Raw genomic sequence first — 16,946 nt, 5'->3', positions numbered from 1 at the left:
AAGAAAGTCGCTCGGATACATAGCCGCGAGAAATAGAAACAAAGGTACGAGAAAGCAATGGTCCACAAAATGACAGCTGAGTCATCCGATCCAAGAAAAATTCCACTTGTTGCAATGCAAATCAAAAGTTAATTTTGAATGTTGAGTTCTTCACTATGATGGATGAGCAAGCAAGCAACGACCTGGAGGTATTGTTTGCGGTGATGGGTCACACGCATTCAAGGTACGCACGTAGTCTAGAAGCTTATCAGACTGGCGACTTTTTTTTTTGAGTTCATACACCATTCACAGGACCAATCAGGAAGTAACCGGAAGGGTTCAAAATGGTCAGCCCACTTCATGCGCGGCAGGAAATAGTCGCTGCATACCAACGGCTGCAAACGGCTTCATCAATCTCGATTCTTTCTGCGCTCCAACATACGCCGTCTCTTGTTAATAAACAACAAGTCGTTCCGGTTGACCGCTCCGTCGGATCCAGGCTGCAGATTGGGCTGAAGCGAGCTCAGCGAGCCCTTGTAGTATAAGTCACTCTCAATCAACTTTCCACCGCCCAAGTAGAGAATCTTGATTTTGCGGCCAAACGCTAGCGCCACGGCTTTGTAGCCGTATTTGGCAATAACGTTGGGCCTGACACACGCAAACTCGGCTTCGTCCTCCTCTTCCCCGAAAGGTATCTTGTACTCGAGAAACTGTCCATTCAGAACAGTCACCACGAAACCTTGCCAAACGTCGTTAATGGAGGGCCGCTCGGGTGATGCTGGGGCCCTGGTTCTTCTTCTTCTAAGCAGAGAGAATTCTTCGTTGTGGCTTGCCTTTTCGTCTCTGATTTCCACCTCGTCGGAGTTTTTCGTTCCGGCTCTGCGGATCCCCATCACCACGTTCATATCCGTAGCCTCCCATTTTTCAATGTTATGGTACCAGTACTGCTTTTCGACAACGGCGTCGAAACCCAAACAACGGATTTCTCGAGGGTCTCTTTCTACACGGAGGCAGATGTTGTTTCTGGACTTCTTGTTCTCCAACAAGAATGTGTGCACAATGAGCGTAGGATCGTAGAAGTCCTCGTAAACTAACGACATTGTTTCGACGGAGGCACATCCACAGAACTTGCAATGGGTAGGTTCCGAATGTATCACTCTGAACAGCCCGGGCTTGAAATGACCAATGAAGAAGGTCTTGATGATGATGCCAGTCTGGATATCCAAAAGCTCGGCCTTTAAGTCACGGACCCTCACAACCATACCCACAAAGTCAATTGTGAAGATGGTATAGTGATTGATAGCGGCAAAACGCCTCTTGGGCGTTGGAAGCTCTGTCGGGTACGGATTCGGTGAGTTGGTGAAGTTTTGCTTGAAAATCGACAGAAACTCGGTATCCATGGATGTAGCAGTTCTGGACATCGGCACGCCAGGTGCCTTTATCATCGCATTTTGCTTGTTGTTGAACTGGGCCTTGCTGGTTTTGAGCTTGGAGAATTTCCAAATATTGCTTACCGCAGAGGCAATAATGATATCTCCATTTACCAAGTCACAGATGATTCTGTCGCTGACTCTGGAGGTGGTCAACTGCTTTGCGGTGGTGACTCGGAGGTTCTCGGAAACTAGGCCCTTGCCGTAGACATCCTCGAACATGTAATAATGCTTGATCTTGCGATCAGTGCAGTTGACGGTCACCATGTGCCCGTTTTCGAAAACCATCACAAACTCGTCTCTGTTGAGCGACTGCTCAAAGTCTCTTACTTTGTCCTCCACTGCTAAATCGTCATCACGAAGAGGTGGTGGAGGAAAGTTTCCTGTGATTGTAGAGGATGAGGCTGTAGAGCTCACACTAGACCTTCTACCGTCAGAACCGTTCCTCTTTTTCATAAGAAGCTTTCTGGCTAAGAAGCCGGCGATAGTCTTCTTACGGAAAAATGCAAGCATGGGTTTCAACTCTTTTGGCGTGAGGCCAAGCTCGGCTGCAAGGTTGATTTCCCAAATGAAAGATAACAGCTGACGGTCGAAACACTTGATGACAGAATGGCGGTTGTTCACAAGAACAATGTAGTTTCCCTCGTCGGATATTTCGATCATGCTGATAGGCCAGAACTCTGGGTGAAGAGAACCACGAATCGTGTCGATGGTGGTGGAAATGCTCATGGGGGTCTTTTTCTCAACCACACTCAAGGGAGACCACACCAACACTTTCCTGTCCAAATCTGTCGATACCAAAAAGGAGGATTTCGAGTTTGTGGCAATCTTAATGACATCGATGTTATGGCCGTTATCGAGAGTGATGCTTTCAAAGTACTTTGTCTGCTCGTTTTGCGCCAACTCGTTGTACTCCAAATGGGAGGATGCCACCAAAGTGGCGGTAGGATCGACCTCCTTGCGCTGTCTCTGAGAGTATGTGAGCGTGAATGTCAACTCTGAAACGGCAAATATGAAAAGTATGGTGACAGCGACCTCCAAGTAGAAGAGAGCGTTGTATGAATGCTTACCTGATGCCTGGTATCCGAGCTTCACGACATGAGCTGGGTCGGAAAGCAACTGATATGGAAGGACCAAGATTGTCGTGAAGATCTGGCAGAAAAAGTTCCAGCAGAAGAAACTCATGACATCGCCAAACCAGAAACGCATGGAAGAAGCTGGTGAAAGCTTTAAAAAGTGGGTCCCCAAGATGTGTCTGAATGAGCCAGGCGTTGGACGACAAAGTGGCCCACGAAGTCCTAGCATGAAGGAGGAAATTGGGTCGATTTCGCCCATGGACTCGACGAATTCGGCATCGTAAAAGCTGGGGTTCTTATTGAGCAAGTCCGTGAGCTCAACACGATTGAGATCAATTAAAATAATGCCAACGAGAAACGTCTGTTGAAGGAAATGATCAATCGCCAATGCCAATGCCATTGCCTCAAGAGCCACCAAGTACTTGTCCACCAAGAGATGCCACTCCAGGCCCAGGAAAAATATGTGCAAGAGACCCAAGAAGAAGCCGAAGGCAAAGAAGAGTCCCGTCAAATTAAGGCAAAGTACCACAAACGAATTGGGAACAGGTAGAATGTTCGAGGAGAACTTGTCGACAAAGCACCGTTTGCGTACAAACCGGGTGAGCTTGTAAATGGAGTCTGTAGAGTTGCTGACGCTGTTGTTAATGCCAATGTAAAAACGGATAAGCCGTCTGTGGAGCGTGTCGTGGCCGTCCATGGAATTATCGCCAGCCAAATCGTTGACAGTACGGAAAAGAGTCCTGGAGCTGAAGAGCATCACAGCCAAAACGTACGTCCCCATTCCGTAGCTGATCACCGGGCCCAACATCGCCAGCCACTCCTGAAAGCCTTTATAAGAGGCCAAGATACTGAAGGAGCCGGCACTGGCCAAAAAAACTTCCACGAGCCAGCCGCAGATCAAACCGAAGTTGGACCGGATCTTGTGCTGGTTGCAGATGCTGAAGTAGACCCGGAAAACAAAGACAATGCAGAGAATCGTTTGGGCGAACGCTGCAAGCCTATTGAGCATGCTGAGCGGGAGCAGCTCTCCTTGTAAGTAGCGGAAGTACCTGAGGAACTCTTTAGCGGCGTTTTGTGCCTTGGAAGTCTCGTAGAACAGCACCTGGAGAGGCTTTTCCACGGAAAGCAGCGGGAGGTCGCCCTGGTGCACAACATATAGATTGACCTTGCCCGCTGCCGTGACCAAGTGGTTTCTCTTGTGGAGCTCATCGAAGAAGAGGGAGGCCAATTCCGGCTTGAAGCGGTGGTTCAACGCTCGTAGCGCCGAGGCCTCGTACTGCTGTTTCTGCCACAGCCCCTTGGGCCACGTGTGCCACGGCAGGAGCACGTAGACGTCGTTGTGGGCTTCGAGATTGTGTTGCAAAGTGTGGATCTGGCGCATATGGGGGAAATCCACCACACTTGCCGGCGCCAGGAGGGAGATTCGGGAAAGCAGGAAATCTCCATTCTTCACTTTAGCGTATATCTCTCCCGTGGAGCCAAAACCAAGCTCTGGACCCTCTTCTCCCAAAGATAGTGCCAGGCTTATAGGCCTCACGGTGAGATCGTGAACAACGCCATAGGACAAGATGTATATGACGAGGATGGGCACGAGAATGAAAAGTTTGGGGTTTCGGAGCACCCAGCCGGTAGCATGGATCAACCAGGGGTACACAATTTTCATGGTGGCCAGGAGCCTGGGGAGCTCTGTTGAAGGTACTTTTGTGCCCTGCAGTAGGATGCTCGAAATCAGTCCACTTCTGCAACCGAGGGAGATGGACACAGTCTGGGGTGGACAAAAGTGAAAGTTGGGAAAAAAAGCGGGAGGATTTGCGGAAGGCGGGAAATAGGCTTTTTCGTTCTGGCGATTTTTCACTTTTGGCCGTGGGCACCCGAGGATCCGGCTGAAGTGCCCGTTTGCAGCCGTCCCAGGCCAAGATCTAGCCAGAGAAGCACTAACAATGGCACAATCTCGAAGAGCCGTTTGGCGATGAGGAGAGGTATTGTTGGCGGGAAAGTAGGGCAGAGTTTGAGAAAATCAGTTGATTTTCGGGAGGCTGTGGATGAGGTGTGGGAGGTGGAAATTGGTGAGGCTGAGGGAGGAAGATAAGATGGGGATGATTGAATTGGGGAGGTGGTGAGGATTTTTAGAGGTTTGCCGGATGAAAGGAAGGCTGACGCGTCGGAGGGAGGAGTTTTCGGGTCTTTGTTTGTTGATTTTGATTGTGTTGCTGGGCGATGACATTGATGGTGGATGTCGAGGATGTGGAGTTATCGGGTCAGTGGTCGTTTTGGTGGCTCAATCGTGGGATATAAAGACACAGAGTTTTTGGGGTTATTGTAACTTTTCACTTGCCAGGGACTTTTGAATAATGAAACGTCAATATTCTTATCGCTCGTGTGCTCCATCTGCTGAAATTTCAGCTCATCCGATGCAATTGCATTCTGGGCCTTATCGTTCGAAAATCATTAAGATCTTTTGGAGTCGTTTGAGACTTCTTAAGCTATTTAGATCCCAAGAAGAGCAAAAAAGGCCCTGTTGACCTAACAGCTTAAGCACTCTCCTCCTCCATTACTATGCTATCCACCCCATTGGTTCCTTAAAGACGTGCTACAATGTCCTCCTACTTATGGCCAAACAAGACAAGAAGCCGCTTCCTTCTTCAATTCTATTAATTTGTAAAACTTCAACTGATTCTTTTTTATGTCATCTTGTATTTACCAATAATCTACAACTCGGCTCGTTTGCAACCATTTCGCAACCAACATCCCCCACTTCCACCACATATAAACACACGCACACCAAAAACACACACAATTCCCAACACAATGCTCTGAAATCACAAACTTCATGAATCTCTTGAGTTCTTTTCCATAATACTCTCTCCCCAAACAACACACCCACTCCCATGAAACACAGCCATGGGGTCCTACCTACACCTCGCACCCGTGCACCATCACCAGAACAACCTCAACACCTCCAAAACTTATCTTAAACCACACCGAAAGACATCCACCAGTGTCTTTCTCAGAGCATGTCCACAAGTGGCCTGTCCAGAATCGTCACTCTCGATAGCGTTCGCTCCCTAGCGTCTCCTGCAAACCCGTCTAAAGCCGTGTGGAAGGACCTAGGTGTATACTTGGATAAGAAGCTTGACTGGCATTTGGACCACAACAACTCGAAGGCGTCCCTGAACACCGTTCTTTACAACTCACTTTCCGAATCCTCCTACCTTTCTCAGGTTTCAAAGTACCAAATCTGCAAAAGCTGTGGCCGGCCCATAGGCGAGGAATCTTTGACTACACACTACGAGCGTTGCTTGGAGATGAAACAGAAGAAAGCTGAAACAGAAAACGGCGCTGCTTCGCTGGCGGCCACCAACAAGAGAAAGAGGGGAAGAGCCGCTTTGAACGATGCCTCCTCGGTCGACCTGTCTCGAATGGCGCTGCCTGCTCCAGCGACTCCAGCTGGATCCCAGGCTCTGCAACTGAAGGACCAGCCGAGACCCAAAAAGAAGTACAAAAAGTCTCAGATGCAGAAGGAGAAGGAGGCTGCCAATGCTGCCGCTGCCGCGGCTGCTGCTGCTGAAGCTGCTGCTCAAAGAGCCAATAATCAGCAGAAGAAGAAGAAACAGCAAAAAACCAAGGCTCCCACCAAGGCCAAGGGCCCTGTTGATGTTGAGAAACAGTGTGGTGTGCCTTTACCCATGGGCGGTTTCTGTGCCCGTTCGTTGACATGTAAGACCCATTCAATGGGTGCAAAAAGAGCTGTTCCTGGACGTTCAGCTCCGTACGACGTCTTGCTACAGCAATACCAGAAGCGTAACCAGGCCAGAATGGCCCAAAACAATGCCTTGGCTGCTCAGAGGAGGGAGAATGCTCAACTCTCTGGAATGGCCGGTGTGGAAGGTGGAGAAGGCGGTGCTGGTAGTCTCCCTGTGGTGCTTGATCCTGATGAGGAGACTCATTTGGTTTTGGAGGGTGTGTCAAAGAGTGCCCCTGTGCCGTTGGAGCGCAAGGTTATGATCCCACTAGAAACAGGCACCGTTTCCTCAGTATGAGAGAGGCATACGCCAACGCTTTAATCACCAACGGCGCTTCTGCTGCAGATTCGCTGTCTTCGCTGGGTGACCTCACTTTGGCCAACCAGGCGATTTCAGGTTCCATTGGCGGTCTTCAAGGCAGATGTGCTCTTGTCAATGTTGATGCACCTCCAGCTTCAGAAGGCCAGGCATCTACTCAAACCAGCGCTGCTATTCCAGGCGAACTCTACCACGTGAGAACAGCACTGAAGGCCATTGCTACAACTGCCCAGTACAACTACCAGCAACAAAAGCAATTCCAGCAACGTGTGTTTGAGCTTCAACAGCAGCAGCTCAAGCAAAGACAAATGATGCAGCAGCAGCAGCAACAACAGAGACTGCAGTCACAGCAGGGCTCTCAGCAGCGTCAAGTTCCAGCACAGTCTCTGTGAGCTGCTGGTGTGTAATATATATGTATAGTAGACGTGTCCTTGGGTAACAGTGATTGAGTCCATGTGGTGTAGATCTACAATTTTAGTTCATTGATGCTTCACTTTGGTGAAGCTCTGTATTATGACTATGATGCCGTGTTTCGGCTCTTTTAAAACCATGCAAATGCCGAATTCATGCAATTGATTCGACTGCCTTCGTGATGCATTTTTTCATGACTAGTTTACGGACTTCCAGTGAGGACGGTGCTTCTCGATCCATGGATGGTTGGCAACCTCGGCCAATGCAAGTCTCTGACGAGGGTTCTTCTGTAGAAGCTTAGTGATAAAGTCGGCAGCCTCTTCGGACAAGAATCCCGGGATTCGTAGGTCCACACGTGCGATTCGTTTATAGGTGGTGCCTTTGTCGTCGTCTTCAAAAGGCGGTCTGCCAACCAAGAACTCGTACGCCAAAACACCCAACAGCCATATATCAACGCCAAAATCGTGGGAGCGAGACTCGACCATCTCGGGTGAAAGATAGTCCAAGGTTCCACAAACAGTGAGTCTTTTTTGGGTCAACGGATCCAGCTTCACGGACCAGCCAAAGTCGCTGAGTTTCACGTCGCCCAAATCCAGGAGCAAAATATTTTCTGGCTTGATATCCCTGTGGATGACATTGTGGGAGTGCAAGTACTGGAGGCCCTGGGAGACCTGGAAGATGTACTTTGATGCGGTGATTTCGTCGAAACGGCGCCGTGTTTTCAACAATTGGTACACTTCGCCATACAACGCGTACTCTAGAATCAAGTAGACGTTCGTGTCGTCGTAGAAGTAGCCGTACAAGCGAGATACATTGGGGTGGACTAAGTCTCTCTGGATTTCAATCTCTCTCCGTAGATTCTTCTCTAGCTTCAGATTGACCAAATCTTTTTTGCTCATGGCCTTGATGGCACACACGAGTCCCAGTTCCCGGTGCTTCACGCAATACACCTTGCCTAGCTTGCCCTTGCCCAATACTTTGCCAAACTCAAAGTCGTCTAGCAGGAGTTTTTTGCACTTTGGCGGGGTGGCAGGCAACTTTGCAACAGCATAGTCGACAAAAGGAGACTTTCCCTTTTCGCTGCTGCGTTTTGTATTGAGCAGAACCTTCAGTAGAGGTCGCCTGGGCAGCATGTTGTGGTTTGTTAAGTGGTGAGGTCGCTTAACTATGGAGGATGTTGTGGTGTACGGGTTTCACGCGTTAAGTAAACAAACACCGTTGAAGTGAGCCAAAGTGGTGAGGTGCTTCTATAGAGTACGCACTAGGGTCCCATTGTAGGTGCCCCTGAATTAGGGCCACAATTTTTCAGATTGGCCTGTATCCGAAAAATTGACGTTTGACGAGCGCCCTCCTGTTTCCCTTTTTTCCTTTTTTCCCTCTCCCTTTTGCCACGTAACCGGTCGCCTCGTATAGCTTCTTATTTGGGCTTGTATGGAGGCTACGGTCACGGTAAGCTCTGAGGCTGGAGGCTCAGCCACCACTTCGCTGACATGATTGGTCGAAAACGTCTTGACTGGCTGAAAAGAAATGGGTTTCTTGTAAGGACAAAAATATGTGGGGTCCCGAGGATCACGCTTGTCGGAGTCAAGCAGGGAGTCAGCCGGGGGGGGGGGAAGGATGGGGCTATATTTGGCAGCAAAACAGGGTCATCTTTTAGGAATCAAAGAGGCAAAAAGCCGATCCGGGGTAAACTAACGTCGATGTATGCAATGCCTTGCAGGATGTTCCTGGCAGCAACTGGCAATGAGAATCCGGGGTCATACCTCAGGCCATCAGCGGCATTGCCTTTAGAAGATAGGTATTTTCGAAAATGCTTTGAAATGCCAGTAATGTAAAGGCTTTTCTTCCTCTAAAGGAAATACCGTTCCTGTGGCCCAAGGTGTGACTCCAAGTGGGCCCCTCACCCCACCTTGACACATTCCGGCTTCAGCCTCCCATCCTTGATTTGGCCTCTAAATTGCTTCAGATTGCTAATCACCAAAACTCTCTTTTACCGCTCAGTCGCTGCACCGCTCAATCCCGTCGGCGGCCTAAAGAAGACAGCTTTACGGGTGTTCTCATGCACCATAGCCTCTTGTGCTTCTCCCCTGCGATGACCAGCAGGCGTCACAAAGTGCCATACAGTATGGCGAAGGAACCAACCAGGAGGCCGTGGGGAGTTCCGAAACGTGACCGTGGAGCGGTTGTTCCGTGGATAGTGTAGATACGCGGGTAGGTCGGCGAGGATGGCGGGCCAGCGAGAAATAGGGCCGCTGAACGTCAGAATATGGTAATTTCGGGGAAGCTGAGTTCGCTGAGCTAAGCGGATTCTTGTAGAAGTGGGACCATGTGTCAGCGGGAATGGCTGCAAATGCTCGCTTTGTGGAAGCTTAACTGAAGCTGCGAGGAAAGATCAACAGCAGTGATCCGGACTTTCTGATCAACGGCAAGGGCAAATCGGGGAAGTATATTGCGGAAGTTAATAACCAAGATACGTCATTACCAACACGCTGAACCGCCTCACCCGGGCACCAAACGCACCAGTACCAGCCATACTGGTAAAGACATAAGATGTTGCGTTTTCAGAAACTTAATTCACAGCTGGTATCGAACCAAATTCTGTCAAAGCCTTTTGGCTCTCTTTTTGGCTAGAAGGTCGTCTGTACAAAACCGGTAGGTAGTGGATTGGCCCATAGCAGACACAGCTGGATGGATCTTCATCTGGAAACCTTACCAAACATCCGTACTGTACTTGAACTCAAAATCCGTTATTTTCTCTTCTGCCTCGGCCTTCCTCGTCTCTCAATTCCTCCTGTCTTCTTCCTACCCTCCATCGTCTAACAATTTCTTCTGACGATTTTGTCCAAAAAAATTAACGACTTTCCAAAATCACCAATCAACAAAACACACCCCCGTCAAAAGACGACATATAACCAACCCGTCTTTGTTCCATTTGCCTCAAACGTGTAGCAGGTCATTGTGCTTAGTACAGAGAAAGCCAGACTCTACGCCTCGCCATCACGCGCACCCGTACACCAGGCACACACACAGCCATTTATCAACATTCCCTACCACCTACTACTCCACGACTTTTTTTCCAACCTACCGTTCCCCTCCGCCATAAATCACCACCCCAAAGCAGCCGATGTCTCACTCGGCATCCCCGACGAACCGCGGCCTGATATTCGGCTGGGTCCGCAACCTCAAGCGAAACACAATGCTGAATGACTCCGTCAACGAAGTGTCCGACTCCGATGGGCCTCTGGGTGAATCCCGCCTGCCCTCCCGCTCCGTGGCGTCTCCTGGATCCTCGCACGTGCACGGCTCCCACGGCTCCCACGGACAACACACGCTGGGCCACTCCTTCAACCTAGGGTTCCATCATCTGCCCCAACATCACCACCAGAACAACCACCAGATGCCTCCGGCGCCGCAGGGGGCCATCCCGTTCCCGCACGCGCTGCCGCTGCTGGACTTCTTGAGGCCGCTTTTGCAGCACAAGCTGCGGCTGACCAACAATGTCAACCGGGTCCGGTCGAACCTGAGCTCCACCAATCAGACCCTGCTGTACGCTAATCTGGACTTGCGCCAGCACAGGGACAGTTTCTTGCAGAACAACCCGTTGGTGGACGAAAACAGCAAGTACTTTGGCGTGTCGTTGGCCGACGCCATCACACAGGCTCTGGCCAAGATCTCCATATTGGGCGCCACGGCCGCTCCCAAACTGGCCTCCGACGACGTGCTTCACTACGGCCGCATCCCCGTGGTCGTGGCCAAGTGCGGTGTCTATCTTAAGAAAAACGGCTTAAACGTGGAGGGCATCTTCCGTGTGGGAGGCGCCTCCAAGCGTATCAAGGAGCTCCAAATCATCTTTAACCTGCCGCCCGAGTTCGGCAAAAAGCTCTCCTGGGACGGCTACACCGTCCACGACGCCGCCTCCGTGCTTCGGCGCTACCTCAATGCGCTTCCTGAGCCGCTCATCCCGCTACATCTCTACGACGAGTTTAGGGACCCGCTCAAAGCCCGTCCTAGAATCATCAAGTACATGCGCTACAAGGCAGAAAACCCGCTGAAGGTGCGCCTGGGCTCACAGGAAATGCTCCAAGCCCAAGCCCAAGCCAGCAGAGAACTGTCCCAAACTGCCCTCTCCGACCCTCCTCAACCACAGCAATCCCAGCTGGTCCCACAAGCAAACCATCCAGAACAGACGACTCAACCAACGGCACCATTTGCACTGGAAAAAGCCAGATCCGAGGCCAAACAGGATAGTCCATTGCCTACCAAGGCCCAACGCAAAGCTCGTAACTACAAGAAGCTCACGCGAGACGTGTACGAAGCCATTGACGAGTACAAGGAGCTCCTTGACGACGTACCACAGCTCCTGAAACAGCTCCTTTTCTATATCTTGGACCTCCTTGCCATGGTCCAAAGCAATGCCCACGAGAACCTCATGCTGGCGCGCAACTTGGCCGCCATTTTCCAGCCGTCCATTCTTTCCCACCCCAACCACGATATGGATCCCGATGAGTACGCTCTCTCGCAATCTGTCGTCGAATTCCTTATACAATATGCCTACAAGCTCTTGCCCAACCAGGAGCAGTCCTCTCCGGAGCCTGCAACACCAACACCAATAGATACCCGGGCAAGCCCGAAGGCTGAGGCCAAGCCTGCAGCGGCTTCATACCTCAACGCACGCACCAATGGTAGACAGCACAGCCAGTCACTACTGTCTCCAAACCCAGACGACTTAGACCTTATTGGTTTCCGCAACACCACCGCTCCAGGAAGAGGCGTAACGCTATCTGACACGGAGCAAGATTTCGCCTCTGGCTCCAGCGACGACGAATACGTGTCTGATGCTGGCCAGCGGCGCCCTAGACAGGCCGAGGTGCCCAATCTTCTCTACGTGGTGAATGCTGATGCCAGCGACGAAGCAGCGAGTGGGGGCTACGAATCACGCGGGTCGTCTAAATTGTCGCCTCCCATCATCGTTTCTGAGGCGCCCCAGGGGTAGCGCAAGCAAGATTTTTTATTTCCCGGCCGTGGGCCCCCGGCCCTGTGTATGTGTATGTAGATTATAGTTATGTGGATACAAAGTTGCAGCCATTATGTGTGGTGCACGTGACCGTATCGCTAACTGAGAAGGTCGAAAAAACACCTTCAACAGATTTGAAATAACTGCACCATGTCTGACGAGGAAAGATCCAATTTGAGCGGGGAAGAAGAAGTTGATGATTTGTTTGGAGATGATGTTGAGGAAGAGACCACACAAGCCAGACCAGTTACGCAATCTGACGATGAAAATGACTCGAGTTCAGAAACCGAGACGAAATCGTTAAAAACATCCACTTTAACGTTGCCCAGGCACCCTGTTTCACATAAACCCGAAGGCGATGTTTTTGCCATCAAAATTCCTGTTTTTTTGAACGTTGAGGCTCATCCGTTTGATCCTACAGAGTTCAAGGAAAGAGTGGCTAGAAATGCTGAAGAAAGAAGCAAGATGGAAATGGACGCCAAGCAGATGCAGAACGATGTTGTGGCAGAAAAGCTCCTTAATGAAAACACCATCAGATGGAGATACCTGAACGCCGGTAACGACGAGATTATCAAGCAGTCCAACGCACACTTTGTCGAATGGGACGATGGTCTGATTTCTTTGAAGGTAGGAAACGAGCTTTTCGACTTCAAGAGTCAGCCTATTCTCGATAACTTCTTGGCCAGATCATACGTTGAGCACGAGGTTCTACAAAATGAGGCTGCCTTGACCCGTTCTGCCAACCTTATACCGGCATCTACATTCACCGAAACGCATCGTCGTTTGACGCAAGCCGTCAAGACGATTCAGAAGAAGGACAAGATCTTGAACACGTTGACCGAAAGAGATCCGATGTTGAAGCAAAGAATGGCCGACGAGAACGAGAGAAAGAACCTCAAGGCCAAGAGACAGTTGGAGCAAAAACGTCGTTTGCAAGAAGAGCGTTTGGGCAAGTCCGACAGCCCTGCGCCCCGTTATGGCCAGGAGTCTGCGTACGAGCGTTTTGAGAGGGCCTATGGAGCCGACGAGTACGATGACGAGGATGATTTCGTGGCCAACGACGATGAGGAGTTGGAGATTGACGATGAGGATGCCGAGGCTGAGGAGGAGGAGTTTGAGAGAGGAGCTGAGCGTTTGAAGAATTTGAAGGACGAGGGAGCGTCGAAGTATAGAGACGAGGAGGAGGTTCTGCGGAAGCGCAGAAGAATCATTGATTCTGATGACGAGGAGTAAGTTGGTGGAGGTTAGCAGTAACCAATTAGGCCATGCAGGTTTGGGCCTATTCGGGACGACGTCAACGCTCTTAAGCGTTAGGTGCTCGGCTTAGGGGTGGTTTGTGGTGGTGGCTGATTGGGCTTTCTGAAACTACATTAGGGAGTGCCTGTCTCGAGGTATTTCCCCTTTCGATGCCATCTCGCAATTGCTCTGTCGATCTCGGGATAATTGGTCCACATTTGGCCAGTGAGGCTGTATGTCTCTTGGATTGCTTTCAAGGCCAATTGATCAAAAAGAGCCCGGCTTAAAGACGCAGACGGCTGCTACTTACACATTGTACTATAGAAGAGGAGCCCAGATGGCTCCACTGGACCCTGGCGCAAAAGCAACAGTATCCCAGCTTGGTCTATTTTTCGGTCTGCATCGGGCAGGCTGTCACAGGCGACATGGACTAAATCAGGTCTCGGAATTGCGGCAGCAAGTGAGTATATACAGCAAAGCAAGACGGGTCTCCATGACTTAAAAGCATAGATTTCCCAATTTATTTCTTCCTCTCCATTTTTGCCTTTTACGTAAATCTTCCTCGCCAAATCCTTTATCACAGGACGGTTCGCGGTGGATGCAAATCACAACCTACTACTCTTAATCCCACACTACAATGGTCTTAGCAAAACAGCTCAGACTTCTCCTTCTTGGAGCACCTGGTGCCGGAAAAGGCACCCAGACTTCCAGATTATTGAAAACTCTTCCCACTTTAAATGCCCTTTCCTCGGGAGATATCCTTAGAACCGAGGTTGCTAGAGGTACACCTTTGGGCCTGGCAGTCTCCAAGTTTATCGAGGAAGGAAAGCTCGTGCCCGACGACACGATGGTTGGACTTATCAAGAATCATTTGTTGGCCAACGATTGGCTCAATGGCAACGCCCTGTGGTTATTGGACGGGTTCCCTAGAACGGGCAACCAAGCCAGAGACTTGGACAAGATGTTGAAGGAAAACAGAGCCGACATCAACTTGGTCGTGGAGTTGGAGGTTGACCAGAAGAGCATATTGGAGAGAGTGGAGGCCCGCTGGGTCCATCCTGCTTCTGGAAGAGTGTACAACTTGGACTATAATCCTCCCAAGGAGCCATTCAAGGATGACGAGACGGGCGAGAAGTTAGAAAAGCGCAAGGACGACACCAAGGAGGTGTTTGGAAAGCGGTTGGACAAGTACAACGAGGAGATCCTGACGCTCAGGGAGTACTACCAGAAGAAGGGCATCTGGCACGGTGTTGCGGGCGAGACGAGCGACATTATTTTCCCCAAGATCAAGGACTTGATTTTGAAGAAGTTCGACAGGCCGTAGGTGGTGGTAGACTGGAGGGAAATTGAGGTTTGGGGTATGGACTGGAGCTCGAGCTGGAACAGAAGGCCGAGGTTCTTCCTTTGGCTTCGATGGGAATCGAAGGAGCACTTTTGCGTTCTCTCAGAAGTGGCTCAACAGTCAATTGCCGAATTTCCAAGTCTTGAGGTCGGATTTGTCGACCGTGGAGTGTCATCGACCTCCCAATAGGAAAGTACCTCCATCATCCTCGTCCATCGATCGTATCGATTCAATGAACGTTGTTTGGGTTTGATGTCGTTTGAATTTGTCGTCTAGATCAAATTTTGCCTGAACTCACTGTGGCCGCAAGATCTCCAAATGATCATCAAGTCTATAGATCGAGTGGACAAGCATTCAGAAGTGGTTGTAGCTGTGTCTCAATCGGACAGTATACTCAATTCTCAATCCAAACAAAAATCCACGTCTTCCAATGTTTGACGTCATTTCCAGGAAGACTAGACCACACAATCGGTCGATCTTCGCTTTCTGTGTAGACTGTAACACCACCTGATGGAAGCTTTCGCAGCCATAAACTCCGAGCCCGAACCTTATTTCACCTCAGCCTAGTATGTTAGCCATTGACCTCTGTGCCTTGAAAATATGAAAACCAACTAACTAATTATCTGATCATCAATAAAATCTAATTAATTTCTAAATAATCCCCCTACTTCGGCGCGTGCCTGGAATCTACGTCTACTGCAGCAATGCTTATCTAGCGCAGACTAAAGCTATTGCATCAACACCGCTGTACCAACACCAACCTACAAAAAACCTCATAGTTAACGATCCCAAATCCAATTCAAAATCCCCAATAATCTCAATAATCTCTTCTTTCAAAAAATCACCTCCACCACCACAAATCCTCCAACCTCTAACTCCCACCAATCCAGCCTATCAAAGCGCCACCACCATCGGGCTATCCCTAGCTGCAAATAGAAACCGCAATAACTAAGGCCCCACCAAAGCCACATTGTAAATAGTGTTCCCCTCTTGCAGGCGAGGTGCCCGTTTGGGAATCCCCAACTTCCTTCACACAGCAGCAGGGTATAAGTAGCCCGGATCTGGCTGTTTTTTGAAACAACCACTTTTTTTTTTGTAGATGCCCCTCAGCAAAGCTGTCAAACTCGCCAAACCGGCCCGTATCGTGCTCCTCGGTGCTCCCGGAGCCGGGAAAACTACACAGTGTGCCCGAATCCAAGACTCCTTCCTCAATGTCTCGTCGCTTTCTCTGAAGCACATCTTCAGAACAGAAATCGACAGGGGACTGCCTTTCAGCTCCTCGGTTAAGAAGCTCATGGCAACAGGCTCGCTTATCCCCGACGACGTCACCATGTGCTTGGTCCAGAACTTCTTGTACGAGCACAATTGGTTCAACACGACGTCCAACTGGGTCATGCACGGATTGCCCCGTACCAAGGCCCAAGCGGTCGCTTTGGACAGAATTCTCGATGGCAACAATGCCGGCGTTACAATGGCCATTGAGTTGAACGTGGACCAGAAGTTGATCTTGGACCGTGTAGAGAAGAGGTGGGTGCATCCGCCCTCTGGCAAGGTATACAATTTGGAGTACGATCCGCCGGAAGTGCCTTACAAAGACGATGATACAGGAGAGCCATTGATCAAGCGGGAGGACGATGAGGCCGTGTTGTTGCAGCTGCGTTTGGACCAGTATAACAAGGAGATTGAAGAGATCCGGTCTTACTACCAGAGAAGAGGCGTGTGGCATGAAGTGGGTGGAAAGACCAGTGATATTATCTTCCCCAGATCAAGGAGCTTTTGGTGAAGAAGTTTGGGTAGGCATGAGCTTGGCCTAGGTGACCAGGCGGTCTACTCGCTACAGTACGTTACGTCACGACGACAACGAATATACGATTCACGACGGTGGAGTGTAGAGGTTATCGATGGGTGGGGAGTCGATGGTGAGATTGGCTTTGGTTGAATAGAGTCAAGCGGTGATCAAGCGGTGATCAAGCAATGATTGTGGAGACCGTTGGAGGAGTCGTATGATGGATGGTTTGTCGAATGACGACTTCTTCAGGAGTTTTGAAAACTTTTTGAAACTTTTCAAATCAGTGAGATTGGCCTACAAGCTAATTGGCTCCATGCAATGCCTATTGGTTTTGAGCATTACTGAAGATTGCTGGTATCGAAAGCAACAGCGATGTCTTGTTCTAAAAAACATTCAATAAGGTGGATTGCAAATTTCTTTCCAGCAGCCAATAATATCATTTTCAGAAAAAGAAGAAAGTTTTCTCTGAATCTAGACATAACTCTCTCACTACCTGGTGTCTCACTACTGCAGCGATTTCGCAGCCACTAGCATCACCGCCTTTAGTCACCCCGCCATCGACTGAAAAATCTCCGAACTCCGAAGAAAAATCAAAAAACTGTCTCTTT

General features: G+C 49.8%; 7 protein-coding genes across 7 annotated transcripts; 5 read left to right on the top strand and 2 right to left on the bottom strand. All coding sequences in view use genetic code 12, as the record gives it.

Annotated features, from left to right (window-relative positions):
* Positions 1-389: 389 nt before the first annotated feature.
* Positions 390-4,148, bottom strand: CXQ87_003441 (uncharacterized protein; the record flags this gene model as incomplete). Its single annotated transcript, XM_025481917.1, has 1 exon — positions 390-4,148. The coding sequence occupies one exon, from the start codon at positions 4,146-4,148 to the stop codon at positions 390-392; it is 3,759 nt and encodes a 1,252-aa protein (XP_025336535.1).
* Positions 4,149-5,499: 1,351 nt separating this feature from the next.
* Positions 5,500-6,938, top strand: CXQ87_003440 (deubiquitination module subunit; the record flags this gene model as incomplete). Its single annotated transcript, XM_025481916.1, has 2 exons — positions 5,500-6,510; positions 6,531-6,938. The coding sequence occupies 2 exons, from the start codon at positions 5,500-5,502 to the stop codon at positions 6,936-6,938; spliced, it is 1,419 nt and encodes a 472-aa protein (XP_025336534.1).
* A 216-nt stretch (positions 6,939-7,154) lies between these two features.
* CXQ87_003439 (aurora family serine/threonine-protein kinase) lies at positions 7,155-8,090 on the bottom strand (the record flags this gene model as incomplete). Its single annotated transcript, XM_025481915.1, has 1 exon — positions 7,155-8,090. The coding sequence occupies one exon, from the start codon at positions 8,088-8,090 to the stop codon at positions 7,155-7,157; it is 936 nt and encodes a 311-aa protein (XP_025336533.1).
* Positions 8,091-10,153: 2,063 nt separating this feature from the next.
* Positions 10,154-11,950, top strand: SAC7 (Sac7p; the record flags this gene model as incomplete). The annotated part of the gene is made up of 1 exon (XM_025481914.1): positions 10,154-11,950. The coding sequence occupies one exon, from the start codon at positions 10,154-10,156 to the stop codon at positions 11,948-11,950; it is 1,797 nt and encodes a 598-aa protein (XP_025336532.1).
* A 171-nt stretch (positions 11,951-12,121) lies between these two features.
* CXQ87_003437 (uncharacterized protein) lies at positions 12,122-13,204 on the top strand (the record flags this gene model as incomplete). The annotated part of the gene is made up of 1 exon (XM_025481913.1): positions 12,122-13,204. The coding sequence occupies one exon, from the start codon at positions 12,122-12,124 to the stop codon at positions 13,202-13,204; it is 1,083 nt and encodes a 360-aa protein (XP_025336531.1).
* A 640-nt stretch (positions 13,205-13,844) lies between these two features.
* On the top strand, positions 13,845-14,531 carry CXQ87_003436 (adenylate kinase family protein; the record flags this gene model as incomplete). Its single annotated transcript, XM_025481912.1, has 1 exon — positions 13,845-14,531. The coding sequence occupies one exon, from the start codon at positions 13,845-13,847 to the stop codon at positions 14,529-14,531; it is 687 nt and encodes a 228-aa protein (XP_025336530.1).
* A 1,117-nt stretch (positions 14,532-15,648) lies between these two features.
* On the top strand, positions 15,649-16,346 carry CXQ87_003435 (adenylate kinase family protein; the record flags this gene model as incomplete). The annotated part of the gene is made up of 2 exons (XM_025481911.1): positions 15,649-16,266; positions 16,314-16,346. The coding sequence occupies 2 exons, from the start codon at positions 15,649-15,651 to the stop codon at positions 16,344-16,346; spliced, it is 651 nt and encodes a 216-aa protein (XP_025336529.1).
* Positions 16,347-16,946: the final 600 nt, after the last annotated feature.

The sequence above is a fragment of the Candidozyma duobushaemuli genome (assembly GCF_002926085.2).
Source record: "Candidozyma duobushaemuli strain B09383 chromosome Unknown C_B09383, whole genome shotgun sequence".
NCBI lineage: Eukaryota > Fungi > Ascomycota > Pichiomycetes > Serinales > Metschnikowiaceae > Candidozyma > Candidozyma duobushaemuli.
The sequence above is the reverse complement of the archived record's forward strand: the minus strand, read 5'-3'. Positions and strand labels throughout refer to the sequence as shown.